The sequence below is a fragment of the Chiroxiphia lanceolata genome, chromosome 6 (genome assembly GCF_009829145.1).
Source record: "Chiroxiphia lanceolata isolate bChiLan1 chromosome 6, bChiLan1.pri, whole genome shotgun sequence".
In the NCBI taxonomy this organism is placed as follows: domain Eukaryota; kingdom Metazoa; phylum Chordata; class Aves; order Passeriformes; family Pipridae; genus Chiroxiphia; species Chiroxiphia lanceolata.
In genome coordinates this window covers 41,337,721-41,350,477 of record NC_045642.1, presented here as the reverse complement: position 1 = coordinate 41,350,477, position 12,757 = coordinate 41,337,721, and the positions used below count along the sequence as shown (strand labels likewise).

The window sequence follows — 12,757 nt, the reverse complement described above, 5'->3', positions numbered from 1 at the left end:
GTTTAGCTGGGTCCTCAAGAAGAAGAGAGCTCTGATGTGGTGTTTGAGAAGTCTGTGGTGTCTAATCGGCAGACTTGCGAGGTGCTCTTTCGACTCACCTTGCACTCTAGGGGGTGTTTCCATGCCTGCATCTCCTACCAGAACCAGCCCATAAGCAATGGTGATTTTGACATCATTGTTCTAAGCGGTGAGTCAAGACTTTCTCAGTATTCATTCTCCGGGTGTCCTCTTACAACGTGCTTTGCACACTCATGTAGCACAGCTAGTAGTGGCTTCCCTGCAGGCTAACCATGCTTAATTGCTAAAGAAAAGCATATTCATTTAAAAATGCTAAGGTAAATGAATTTGTTGCTTAACAAGGAAGATCTCTGAGGGTTGATACTCTCTGAGCCATCAGCAGATAAAAGCAAGTGTTTTTCTCCTATTTCAGGAGATTTACCTCGGAAATTAGGCAATTTTTATTGTTTGCTAGTAGTTGGCATCTGAGCCAGTCATGTATTGTATGTTAAGTTATATGGATGAACAACACTGCATGTAACCTATGTGGGATTTTGTTTTATGATGTTATAATTTCTTCAGGAGTGAGCCAGATTTCAATGTGGCTGTCAAGTGGCTATGCCTTCAGGCTGGTGCTCTGAGAGAGAGGTTCTGTATGCCTTTTTTCTTTAACCAGTCACTATCTGAAACCATGACAGACAAACTGCCATCATGAAATCTTCTCATACCACTCCTGGGTTCTCTCTATTAAAGTTTCACTTGACCAGGTTTTGCTTTGGATATATAGCCTTTTCTTTAAAATCATAGTCACTGATTTGGTGCTAGCCTGTGTATTCTTTTTCATTCTGTTCTCCATTAGTATTTACACAACTCTTTCATATCTATTTCCCTCAGAGAACGAAAAGAACATTGTAGAACGCAATGTGTCCACCTCAGGTGTCAGTATTTATTTTGAAGCCTACCTTTATGATGCTCCTAGTTATACCAACACTCAGTGGCAACTTCCACCAATGCACCTGAGCTCCTCCCAGCGCCGTCCTTCTACTGCAATTGAGGATGAAGATGAAGATTCTCCTTCTGACAGCCAGACGCCTGAGAAAGTGAAAAAGCCTAAAAAAGTGTACTGCTATGTGTCACCTAAGGTAGATATCATAAAGTTACCGCTCTTGAGTGCACGTTTAAAGTACGCTGCAACTGAAGAATTTCTCGTGCTCTGTATCTTAACTCCAGATTTAGGTGCCTCAGATTTAGTTAAAAAAGGCTTGCCCAAGGCAAACATGGAGCACATGACTAAGAATAATGTGAAAATGCATTTTGAAATTTTAGGACTGTGTCTTTCTAGGTCTGATCCAAAGTCTACTGGGAATTTTCTCATTGATTGTTCAATAGGTATTCTGTTTGTCTTTCCTTTGTTCTGGTCAGGTCAGACCTCCAATTCCTATTCTCAGTTTGTGATACCTATAAACTCGAACTTAACAGAATCTCACCTTCTCAGATTTTATGTCTTTGTCCTGTTTCTGGAATGTTTCACTGAAAAGAAAAGGAAAAAAAATGGTTTGAGGACAAAAGGTAAATTTATAAGCAGAAGAAACAGGATTCAAGCAAGTCAAGAGAAACTAAGGATTCTCTTATAGTAACACTATGTTAACAGTAACTCTTACGCTTTATTATTGCCTAAGAACATTTGGAAACTAGAAAGAAAATTCCTCTAAATCTACTAACGAATTCAAATTCACTTTGTTAATCTACCCATTCAAATGCATTCTAAGAAAAGCAGTGGTTAATATAAAACTGAAAGACTAATGGAGGAATTGCTTTTCTGGCAAAGGGAGAAAGAGGGCTGCGAAACATTTATAGGATGGAGTGTGCTGCTCGACATTTCTGAATTTCTGATGCATGTGGCTGTAAGAACTGTCTTTGGGAATGAATGCTGTGTCCTCATGAGGTCAGCATCCTTTCATCCTTGGTGTATCATTTTGGACTTTCTTATTCTTTTCTACTTGGTAAAGCAGATCACCAGAAGTGGGTACTGTTGCAAGCTCCCTTGATGTGCCAAAGTTGTTAATGTGATTGATGCTTTCGTAATGGCTCCCTGGATATCTCTATATAAATAGAAACAGTGGAAAACTGTTACTATGCTGTTATTTCTTTTAAGAGGTTGTTGTTCACATTTGGTTTGTTTCTGGAGAAATGCTACTTGTCAGTTTTTCCAGTTATTGCAACTAGAACAGGCTTGTGCAGGAAATGGTTTTGTTTTGTATAAAGATGCTAAAATTTCATCTTAACTTGCTGTCCAGAAGACAGCAGTTCCACAGTTAGTTATTTGTTCTGGCAGAAATACATTCTGAGAAGAAACTTCTGCAAATCTTGTGAATTTAGCAAGTGCTTTCTAAAAGATGATTGAAATGATTGTGAAAATTTGGGATTAATATTAGTAGTCTGTTAGCGTGACTTTTACCAAAACCTTTTTGTCAGTGCCTTACAGTCATGTCCTGAATAGCTCCTCAAGCGTACTTAAGATTACTATCCAATTAGACTGGTCATGTTCTACTGAACACAATGGCTTACTGCTGTAAAATCTGTGTCATGCTGGCATCCCACATGCGTCATAAATGCACGCAGTGAAGTCTTACTGACAAGTTGCTTACAGTTCTGTGGAGCTTTAAAGACTCATATATTGTGCCAAATGTTGCAGACACCTGTCCCTGGGGTCGAAGGGAGATCTAGCCTTATGGAACTGTCCTGTGCCTCATATGTTTCAGGGACAATCCTTAACAGATGTGTGACATTTAACATTTTCTTTTCCTTATGGTTACTCAGCAATTCTCAGTGAAAGAATTTTACCTGAAGATCATTCCATGGCGCCTTTTCACCTTTAGAGTGTGTCCTGGCACAAAGGTGAGCCTCTTTCCATGTATGTGCCACGGCACCTCCATGTTGTTAGCTTGTCGTCCTTATGAATGATGGTCTTTTTTTTTCTTTTGGAGAGAAGGGCATCCACCCACAGAACAACATTTTATGGCATAAAATTCAACTCTCTAATTCCCTCCCAGTGCCCAAGTTTTGCTAATATTTGTGAATAGAAGGCAGTCTTATCGCTCCTTTCTGCCTTTTATCCCAATGCTAGGCAAAATCTTGATTCCTTGCATTTTTCATTTTATTTTCCTCATAACCTTGCTAAAATGCTGTGATTGTGTCCAATGAAGCCCTTATGCTAGTGTGTGAAGTTTGAAGCAGCCTCCTAACTGGAGTCTTCATGCTTGAAATAGTGTTCCTGTTAACTGCATACGCATGGGTGAGCAGAAAAAGTCTAAGAGCACAGCTGATGTTGGTCTGTCCACTGAACATACTGTGCCTTCTGCATGATGGGTTTACCTTTTCTTGCATCTTTTTGCTGCTAGTTTTCATACCTTGGTCCTGATCCTGTGCACAAATTACTGACACTGGTGGTGGATGATGGGATCCAACCCCCTGTGGAGCTCAGCTGCAAGGAGAGGAACATCTTGGCAGCCACTTTCATTCGCGCTCTGCATAAAAACATAGGTAAAGGGGCAGTGAGGTGGGTACAGTAGTCAGGAAGTTAGCACTTGAGTCTGCTGGTTTCCCTGGGGAATAAAGATTGCCAGCACTGAATAACTTCCAATGAGAACTATGATTCCTGGAGTCTCATGCTCTGTTCCTGTTGGTGCTTCCAGTGAATGTACTTTGGCAGCTGTTCCTTTTCAGCTCAGCTTCTCTGTCAGGCTCTTTGAAAGAGCACCTGTGGGTATGAATATCAGCAAGACTAACTGCAAACTGCCTCGAGAGTTCTGTCTCCAAACCTTGCTGTAATAAATGCACCTTTGGGCTGTTAAGCTGACCTGTGCAGCTAATCTTAGGAATGCTGTCTAGATGTTTGAGGTGCTGACAGCTCAGGCCTGACTCAAATTGTCACTATTCTCAGGAGGCTCTGAAACCTTCCAAGACAAAGTGAACTTCTTTCAGCGAGAGCTACGTCAGGTGCACATGAAAAGACCTCATTCGAAGGTCACGCTGAAGGTCAGCCGTCACTGTCTGCTGGAGTCGGTGAGTGTATAAGTCACTTTACTTAACTTGAGTGCTTCCTCCATCCTTTTCCTTCTGCTTGGTGCCTAAGGAAATTCAAACTGGAATGTGCTAGGGCAGCCATACTAAAAATGAGTAGTCCTTCTGTTTCAAGGCAGATGCCAGCAGATAGCTTTCCAAAGATGAAAAAAAGAAAAAAAAAATCCCGAGTATCTCCTCTGTGTTCTGGTTTGTTATTAGGTGGAATGCTGTATTCCTTCTCTACAGGTAGCAAGATCTGATTGATTTCTTAAGCAGTTAGGCAACTTCAACTCTGATAAATTTTTAAGGAACTTGTCACAGAGTAAATCAAGCCTTGAGAGATGTCTAGGGTAAATTATAGCCACAAGCTGTGCCAGGGGACAGATTGGACATCAGGAGGAATTTCTTCGTAAAAAGAGTTGTTGAACATTGCGATGGACTGCTCAGGGAGGTTATGGAGTTGCCATCCTTGAAAGTGTTCAACTGGACATGGCACTTAGTGTCATGGTCTAATTGACAAGGTGGTTATCTGTCAAAGGTTGGACTCAATGATCTTAGAGGTCTTTTCCAATCTGAATGTTTCTGTGATTCTGTAAATGGATGCAGAGACTGTCTACCTGGACCAGATTTGGGAGCATAACACAAAGTCCTGAGTCATTATCTACTGTTTTCCTGGCACAGAGCCATTCAGTGAGATAAGGTGTCAAGTCAGGTGTTACTGAGCTGCATGCATAAAACTCTTGCACCAACAGGCTACTAGCAGTGGTTCAGAGTGACGATGAAGTATTTTGTTGAGTCCTTGAGTTAAGTCTTCACCAATTCTGACCTGAGCTGTTGTGTTTCCAAAATGGAACTTAGTCATTCATATAATATGGTTCTTAAATGACATTCTCAATACTGTGTATGCAGGGAAGGCAGTTGTCCTGACTTATTGTTTCCACATGTGTCTCATAACAGTAATGTTATAAAGATGGAAAAGAACATTTCTGGGGCAAGCAGGAGTGGCTGCGATTTCCCTTGGTTTACACTCAGTAAATCTGTGTTTTGGAATATTTTCTGCATGTACCAGCTTGCAGTGTTTATGAGATTTATGATGTTTATGTTTCAGTTAATAGCTTGCTACAAAATTACTTCATTTCTAAACAGCATTTTCATAACTATTTTGTCCTACTATATTGGAAATTCCTGCACTGTCTTGAGCATTGGTGTTAGAGCCTAGTAAGACAAAATAAATCCAATGCCATAATAATAATAATAAATATAAGCTTTAGAGACCAAGGTTGATAGGCACAATGAATGTGACCAATGTGTTTAGCCCAGAGGTGTGACTAGCATGATGCTCTACCCTATTTGAAGATAAGCTAAGCCAAAAGTACCCGTATGACTGAGGACTGCCGTGTAGCTTTTTAAATTTTCTTTAATTGGAATCTGGAATTGGGGCACAGGAAGTTCTAGACACTTGAGATATTTTATTACTTTTTTGCATCGTGACTTGCTCTAAGTATGAACTCAGTGATTCTTTTCAAACTATTTTCTGGTGCTCTTTGAAACAATCCTATTTTAAATCTAACTCGTGGGTTGAGAGTGCTTTTCAGAAATTGCTCCTTCCCACAGGCATTTTAATACTTTAAACAATACTGTACTGCAGCCTTGAGAAGGATAATTCTATGCTGAGACCTCACACTGTTCTAAGATGAACTGTATTTTATATAGATAATGTGTCTCAGAAAATGAGGAATTTGCTTCTGTGACTTTGGACAAATAAGAATTAGACCTTAGGCATTCTAATTCTCACTTTTATACTTTAGAGTACTAGACTACTCATTGGTTTTTTGTGTTGCTTAAATTGCCCAGTCATATTGCCCAGGACTGAATATTGGTTATCGGGTGCCAAGCAGTAATGGCTGCTGCTATTTTCTTTTTCTTTTTTTCAGTCTTTTAAAGCAACACGAAATTTTTCTGTTTCTGACTGGAGCAAAAACTTTGAAGTGATTTTTCAGGATGAAGAAGGTGAGTTATGCTATGAATATATATGAGGAGGAAGCAAAAGGAATGATGGTGCAGTAGTTTTAATCTGAAATGCTGGTTTCTTTTAGTATGTCCATCCTTTGTGGCTTTCCAGCTCTTTCACTTTCTCACAGATGTTAGTGAATTATTCTGCTGGTGCTATTCTATACCTACTCACATAGGGACCTGAGGCCTTATGTAAACTCCACCCCTCTCCCCCTAAAAAACCCACAAACTAACAAAAAAACCCAACTAGGACTAGGTTTGGGAGCAGAACCTAGAGTTCTGTAGTCGCTGTCTACTGCCTTTTTGCTAGGTAGCTGTTCACTTTGATGAACTCTTGTGTCAGGTAATACTGAGCAGCACGCAAGAAACTCTTGAATTGATGACCCATGGATGACCAAGCTTGTTTTATCTTGTAGCTCTGGACTGGGGAGGTCCACGCAGAGAGTGGTTTGAGCTCATTTGTAAGGCATTATTTGATACCACCAATCAACTGTTTACCCGCTTTAGTGATAACAACCAGGCCTTGGTGAGTCTGCAGTTCCTGTGCCAAATGCACAAAAATGTGAGCATTGACATGCTTATGGTTAAACAATGCTGCTATTAAATGGTATGGAACCTTACCCATTCTTTAGCTTGCTTGTATAGTCACTTCTAGTGCCTTTCTCAAAGCTTTGCTTAATGATCTCAACCCATTGAAATGTCAAAGAACTGGCTGGATGAACAGTAGAGGGTGGACAGTCAGCAGGGAAGGCTGGATTTTTGGGCAAGAGGAGGTGGCATCAGAGTGTCTGGAGGTTCTGTTGGTTCTGAATGTTTCAGAATCCATTTCTGCTCTCATATAGCTTCTTGCCTGTGCATGTGAAACATTCTGTATTCTTCCTAGGCAGGCTCAGGCATTTTATTTCTATTGCTTGGCTTTGAAGACATTACAGTAAAGCTCCTTGGACAGACTGAGAGATGCCATGACTTGAACTGGTCCCATATTTGCTATTTGTGCTAGTCGGACTGGATACCGATACTTGGATATTTAATTTTGCTTCCTCTTTGCAGGTGCATCCGAATCCAGGGCGTCCCACATATTTACGACTCAAAGTGTATGAATTTGCAGGCCGCCTGGTAGGAAAGTGTCTTTATGAATCATCTCTGGGAGGTGCTTACAAACAACTGGTTCGAGCTCGCTTCACCCGATCCTTCCTGGCTCAGATCATAGGACTTCGTATGCATTACAAGGTAAAGCTTCCCAGCCTTGTCTGAAGCCTGTGTTGGTCTGGGGAGAGGCTGAATGCTGGTGTAGTAGCAGACCCAGAGTCCTGGTTAGCAAAGTGTGGGGTTTTTTTTGTTCTTCCCTCCATGTCTTTGCTTTCTTATTCTTTCACACAGTATTTTGAAACGGATGACCCAGAATTCTATAAATCCAAAGTGTGTTTTATACTGAACAATGATGTGAGTGAGATGGATCTGGTCTTTGCTGAAGAGAAGTATAGCAAAACAGGACAGCTGGAGAAGGTGAGGAAGGCAGTTCCTGAAGGTAGGACAGTTTAACCCCTAATGCCTGCAGTTATGGGGACCAAGAACTCTGCTACATGCCCCAGAAAATTGAGCTTACTCAGGGCAGTAGCTCCTTCCTTGGTTTTTTTTTCTGGCTGGGCGTTCAGGTTTGGGGAATGCTGCTGATCACACTCACGTTAAGTGTTCTCCTGTTTTCAGGTGGTAGAACTGGTGGCAGGAGGGGCTCAAGTACCAGTGACAAACGAAAACAAAATCTTGTATCTAAATCTGCTTGCGCAGTACAGGCTGGCCAATCAGGTTAGAGAGGAGGTGGATCACTTCCTGAAAGGTAACATGCTGCCCGCTCCCTGCTCCTCTCTGCCTTTATGTCCCAGGGCATAGCACATGCTGCTCTTCTCTTCTCTTCCAGGTCTTAACGAATTAGTTCCTGAGAACCTGCTGGCTATTTTTGATGAGAATGAGCTTGAGGTAATTGCTGCCTTCCTAAGCATCTCTACCTTTACTTCCCCATTTTAAATGTTCGTAACTTGCACAGTAGCTGTTGCCTTGTTTCCTTGGCTCCTGGCTTTCTGACTTCAGTCTCTTACCTTTCAGTTGCTTATGTGCGGTACTGGAGATATCAGTGTCTGTGACTTCAAGGCACACGCTGTAGTGGTGGGAGGATCTTGGCACTTCCGTGAGAAGGTAAGTGAAAGGGTTCCTCTCTTCTACTTGTCAAAACCAGTTATCCCAACTACAGCAGAAGATAAACTGGGAACAGATGTTTTGGTTGGAATTTAGGATTTCAGAAGGACAAACTGAACAATTCAGGGGTCAGGTAGGACTGCACACATTATGAAATAATGTTTCTTCCTAGAGTGATCCTTCAGCCTGGCTGACTAGGGGTGATGCTTAATCAGATACCAGCAAGTAACAATCATCAACAGTGGTTTCTTTAAAAAAAACTCAACAAAGCACTAAAGAACAGTTCAGCCGGGAATCAGGAGGAGTTGGTGGGAATTACTGCTACTGAAGATGTTCATGGTGATATACTTATATCTAAGAGATGCTTGAAAAACATGTTTGCAGCCCACATGTAGTGTTTGGAATTCAGTGCTGTGATGAAGACTACTGATGTAGTAGCTTAAATTTGTACCCTCTGATGGTTCCCATCCCTCCCTGCATTTCCCAATGAGAGGGTTATGGGAATAGTAGCAGCTTCATTTAGAAAAATAATTGAAGCTGCCAAAACACCCAAGATGAAAAGAGAATGGGAATACAAGTTTCTGTCTGTAAACGCTGGATGGTTCCATCTTTCTGCAGAAGTACCAGACGATGTGAAAAAACAAAAGACTAGCATAGTGCAAGAAGCAAATGACTTTTCTGCATTGTAAACCTATCTCATTGCCTATGCAGGTATTTCTAAAAATCTCAGTGGGGAGAGCAGAAGCAGCCTTTCTTTTTTAAGGGAAAGGATTGGTGGGAGATAGGAGCACGAGACATCTCTTAACTGATTAGAAACTATGTAATACTTGCCTCTGTGTGTCACCCTGGTAAAACAAAACAATTCTAACTATTAGTAGAGTGCTTGCTTGCAAGGGCAATTGACTGATCTTCTTGCAAGTTGCTAATGTGCTTACTTGATTTCCTTGGCTGACCTGCCTTTATGTTCTCTGTTTCTTAACAGGTCATGAGGTGGTTTTGGACTGTGGTGTCCAGTTTCACGCAGGAAGAGCTGGCCAGGCTTTTGCAGTTCACAACTGGTTCCTCCCAACTGCCCCCAGGAGGGTTTGCTGCACTCTGTCCATCTTTCCAGATCATTGCAGCTCCAACTCACAGTACTTTGCCGACAGCCCACACTTGGCAAGTATCCTGGGGTGGTAGGACTTTCTGCATTGTGCTTTTGGGAGCAACACCAGGCAGTTGTGGTGGGCAAGCAGTGTATGTCATGTAATGTATGTGATGCTTGTGTCAACCCTCTAAAAGAGGGATGGTTCCCTCTCAGATCTAGTCTGAATGGAATTTTTATTTTGTTTTACAGTTTTAACCAGCTGTGCCTCCCTACTTATGACTCCTATGAAGAAGTGCACAGGATGCTGCAGCTAGCTATCAGCGAGGGTTGTGAGGGTTTTGGCATGCTGTGATTTCCCCTTTCCAGGAGACCACTTAGCCTCTTGGCTCTTCGTGGCAAGACCCAGGTTCAGTCCTCTGCTTGTTCTCCTTCCCTTCATACGGGCAATGGAGGCAGAGCAAAGACTCTATGTAAAGGAATTTGTCATTCAGAAGATGTCATGTGGCCTTTCTGTATCCCAAATATGTCATCAAGAGCTCATCTTTTCCCTTTTCCTCATTCTCCATTTGGTTCAATGTGAAACAGCAAAAGGACTACAGTGCATTCATCAAGGAGATATTGCACTTGATTTCCATGTACCCTGTACACCCATCCTTCTGTGAGAAGATGAAGTTCATAAGCAGAAGTTACAGGGAGGTGCAGGAGATCTGCTGAGCTGCCTTTATCGTAGCTCTCTAGGAGGAAGAGGGAAGACCAGCATGGAGCTCTGCTGGAAATCTGGCTCATGGGAAGCCTTAGTAACTTCCCATGTCTTGGCTTAACTCCCCCAGTGATGCTCCCTGATAGTTGATCTCACTGTGACTGGTAAGGAGTGTACAGTTGTCCATTCTTTCAGCGCCTGACCCAAAAGGGTTTCTGGTTCTCCTTCTCCGTCTTGCTCTGGATGCTGCTGTCATGTGCGCCACAGAGAAAAATGGGCAGTATCCACTGGAGGGAGTAACCCAAAGGGGAGAACAATCTCATCGGAGCACACGTGCTGGCCCTGACAGCGATCCTGTACTACCTCCACCAGGGTCCAGCAGCAGAAGCTGGTAATGAGCCTCTGCAAATGAACTGGAAGAGGAGTTTCTCCTCCACTGAATGTTTCTGACAGTTGATGTTGCACAGGAAGCTGTTCCATGCCCTTGCCTTCTTTTCCCTTCCTCAGGAGAGAGAGTATGGGCATGAGTGTGATCCCTCAATGCTGAGCACCAATGCCTATCCCACATTCACCTTCAGGGTATGTATGTTATGTAATAACAGTGACAGATCAATAAGCAGCTAGAGTGTGCACTGGGCTTGCATTTGTTGTTGGGGTGACGGTACTGGGCAGAACATGGTACCTCTTCTCCAGAATCCCACAGTGTCTTGGCTTCTACCTCTATCATGCAGCAGCCTGAGGCTTCTCTTTTTCTACTGCATTTCAGAGTGTCCAGAGAGTTGTTGGTGCCTGGAGAGCAGCTAAATTTCTGTCCTTCCATTCTTCTTTCTTTCTTCATCAACCCTTTCCTCCTGTTCCATTCAGCGCTGTTGGCTTTCCAGCACAAAATGCTAACTAGAACTTCACTCAAGTGATCACTCAACAGCCTGCACCCACCGTTGTCTGGCTTGTGGGGAGAGGAGTGGGCAGAGCAGCATGAGAAGTAAGTTTATGATTGGGGTCTGTTGTAGTTGGCAGTCCATTCAGCCCTTCTCAGGGGAATAAAGGGAAGGGGAATCTGAGAATCTCGATGAGTTCTTCAGTGAAGCAAAACTCAAGTTTTTTGTTTTCAGCAGTCCCTTAGATGGTTCAAGTCAAAGGCATACAGGAGTCAAAGTTGAAGAAATCTGCATCGCTAATACCTGCAATGTGAGCTTTCACTGGATTATGGATTTGCTGGATTTCTTCCAGAATGGAGTTTCAGACTGGCATGCCAAGCTAATTTTAGAACACCCTATTGGATAAAAAGTCACATCATCCTCTCAGTCCCCTTCTGCTATCTTCAGGCCGATCCAGTCAGACTTGTGCACAGTATGGATCTTTTAAGTTAACTGTCTGTGCTTTTCAAGTGTAGCTTAGTCAAATTGACTGGGAACTTGGGGGAAATATTCTATATCTAGAAAATGTTTTTAAGACAGCATCTGAGTCATTCTTGGGCTGTTACTTCTGTACAGAAAAAAAATAAGCCATTTTGGTGCCAAAAAGCAGTCAGCTGAACATGGAGACTACTCAGGGGGATTTCTTTGCCTTGTGAATTTATTCCCTCACTGGCACTGAGGTGCTGCGAGGCTGCCAGCTTGAGAGTTGCCACTCTTGTGCTCTGACAGATCACGTTAATAGTGGCTGTTCTCCCTTTTTTAATGCAGGCTGCATTCTGCAAAGTTCTGACCTCCTTTGGATGGAGAGTACGGTACCATTTTATTTACACTGCAGATGACTTCCATGGTCAGTAGAGTTACAAAGTCCTGTGTTTTCCAAGACACCACTTCACTGCTTTCTCCAGGGACTGAGAGGAAGTGGCGGTGCTCAGCTTAACTCCAGTTTGTTGGGAGGCATAGCTTGATGTTGTTTCTATGTTTCAGCCTTGTCTTGCAGTCTCAGCTGTCTGAGGATGTTTTCAGCCCTATAGCTATGGATCAGCTCTGACAGTGACATCTTCCTCAGGAATCTTCTCCCTTCTTCTCTTGAGCTGTCATTTTTTTATTCTGGAGATGAAGTAACTGGCCATTGGGCAGACTTCCTTTACTGGAAAGAGGTCCTAAATGCTTCTCATTCATTACAGCCAGCACTCCACGCTTCCCAGCAGCTGTGAAGATGCCAAGGATTTTCTTCTTAACACAAGTGCGGTCAGAACTGTGATGGGTGCTCTTGGTCAACTAAACCCATCCCCACTGTTTGCACAGGCCCCTAGCTGGTCCCATGTTGCTGAGATCCGTCACAATATTTCTAAACTTGTCTCTGGCTTTACACCATTTCCCAGTACAGTATTTTTGATGCTGCCCCTAATGCTGGCAATGGGGATGTGCTGTGGTCACCCCCACACTATGTTACTTCTGGCAGAGGCTCGTTACTTTTCATTTTTGCCCTTTATTTATTCCCACTTAATAGAGGCTCTTCTGTAGAAATCCTTAGGATCATGATACCATCTTAGACAAGATTCCATGTTTCCTGAAGCTGCTTTGAGGTGCAGAGGGCCTGGCTTCAGCCTGTACCTGCAGGCCATGTTGCATGTTTTTAGAAACCGGGAGCTGTAGATGATACAGGTCAAATACTAGTTCCCTCTGGTGAATTTCTGGCAGAGTTCAGCCAAAATTTGGAAGCCTGTGGTTGTAGTAGTTGATTTTGTAAATAGTTTGTATAATAAATAAAATATTTTAAAAATG

General features: G+C 42.6%; 1 protein-coding gene across 5 annotated transcripts in view; it reads left to right on the top strand.

Moving 5' to 3' along the window:
- AREL1 (apoptosis resistant E3 ubiquitin protein ligase 1) overlaps nt 1-12,757 on the top strand; it is a 25,186-nt gene extending 12,429 nt beyond the window's left edge. For 3 of the 5 annotated variants that reach the window (XM_032692318.1, XM_032692320.1, XM_032692319.1), the window contains exons 7-20: nt 7-187; nt 892-1,139; nt 2,818-2,895; nt 3,399-3,540; nt 3,941-4,062; nt 5,997-6,072; nt 6,492-6,601; nt 7,126-7,305; nt 7,456-7,581; nt 7,783-7,912; nt 7,994-8,052; nt 8,179-8,268; nt 9,251-9,426; nt 9,605-12,757. In XM_032692318.1, the coding sequence (XP_032548209.1) occupies nt 7-187; nt 892-1,139; nt 2,818-2,895; nt 3,399-3,540; nt 3,941-4,062; nt 5,997-6,072; nt 6,492-6,601; nt 7,126-7,305; nt 7,456-7,581; nt 7,783-7,912; nt 7,994-8,052; nt 8,179-8,268; nt 9,251-9,426; nt 9,605-9,707 (1,821 nt within the window). In that variant the 3' untranslated portion in view covers nt 9,708-12,757. The remainder of the gene's footprint in view (nt 1-6; nt 188-891; nt 1,140-2,817; nt 2,896-3,398; nt 3,541-3,940; nt 4,063-5,996; nt 6,073-6,491; nt 6,602-7,125; nt 7,306-7,455; nt 7,582-7,782; nt 7,913-7,993; nt 8,053-8,178; nt 8,269-9,250; nt 9,427-9,604) is intronic. The other 2 variants (XR_004357852.1, XR_004357851.1) reach the window with 2 other exon arrangements.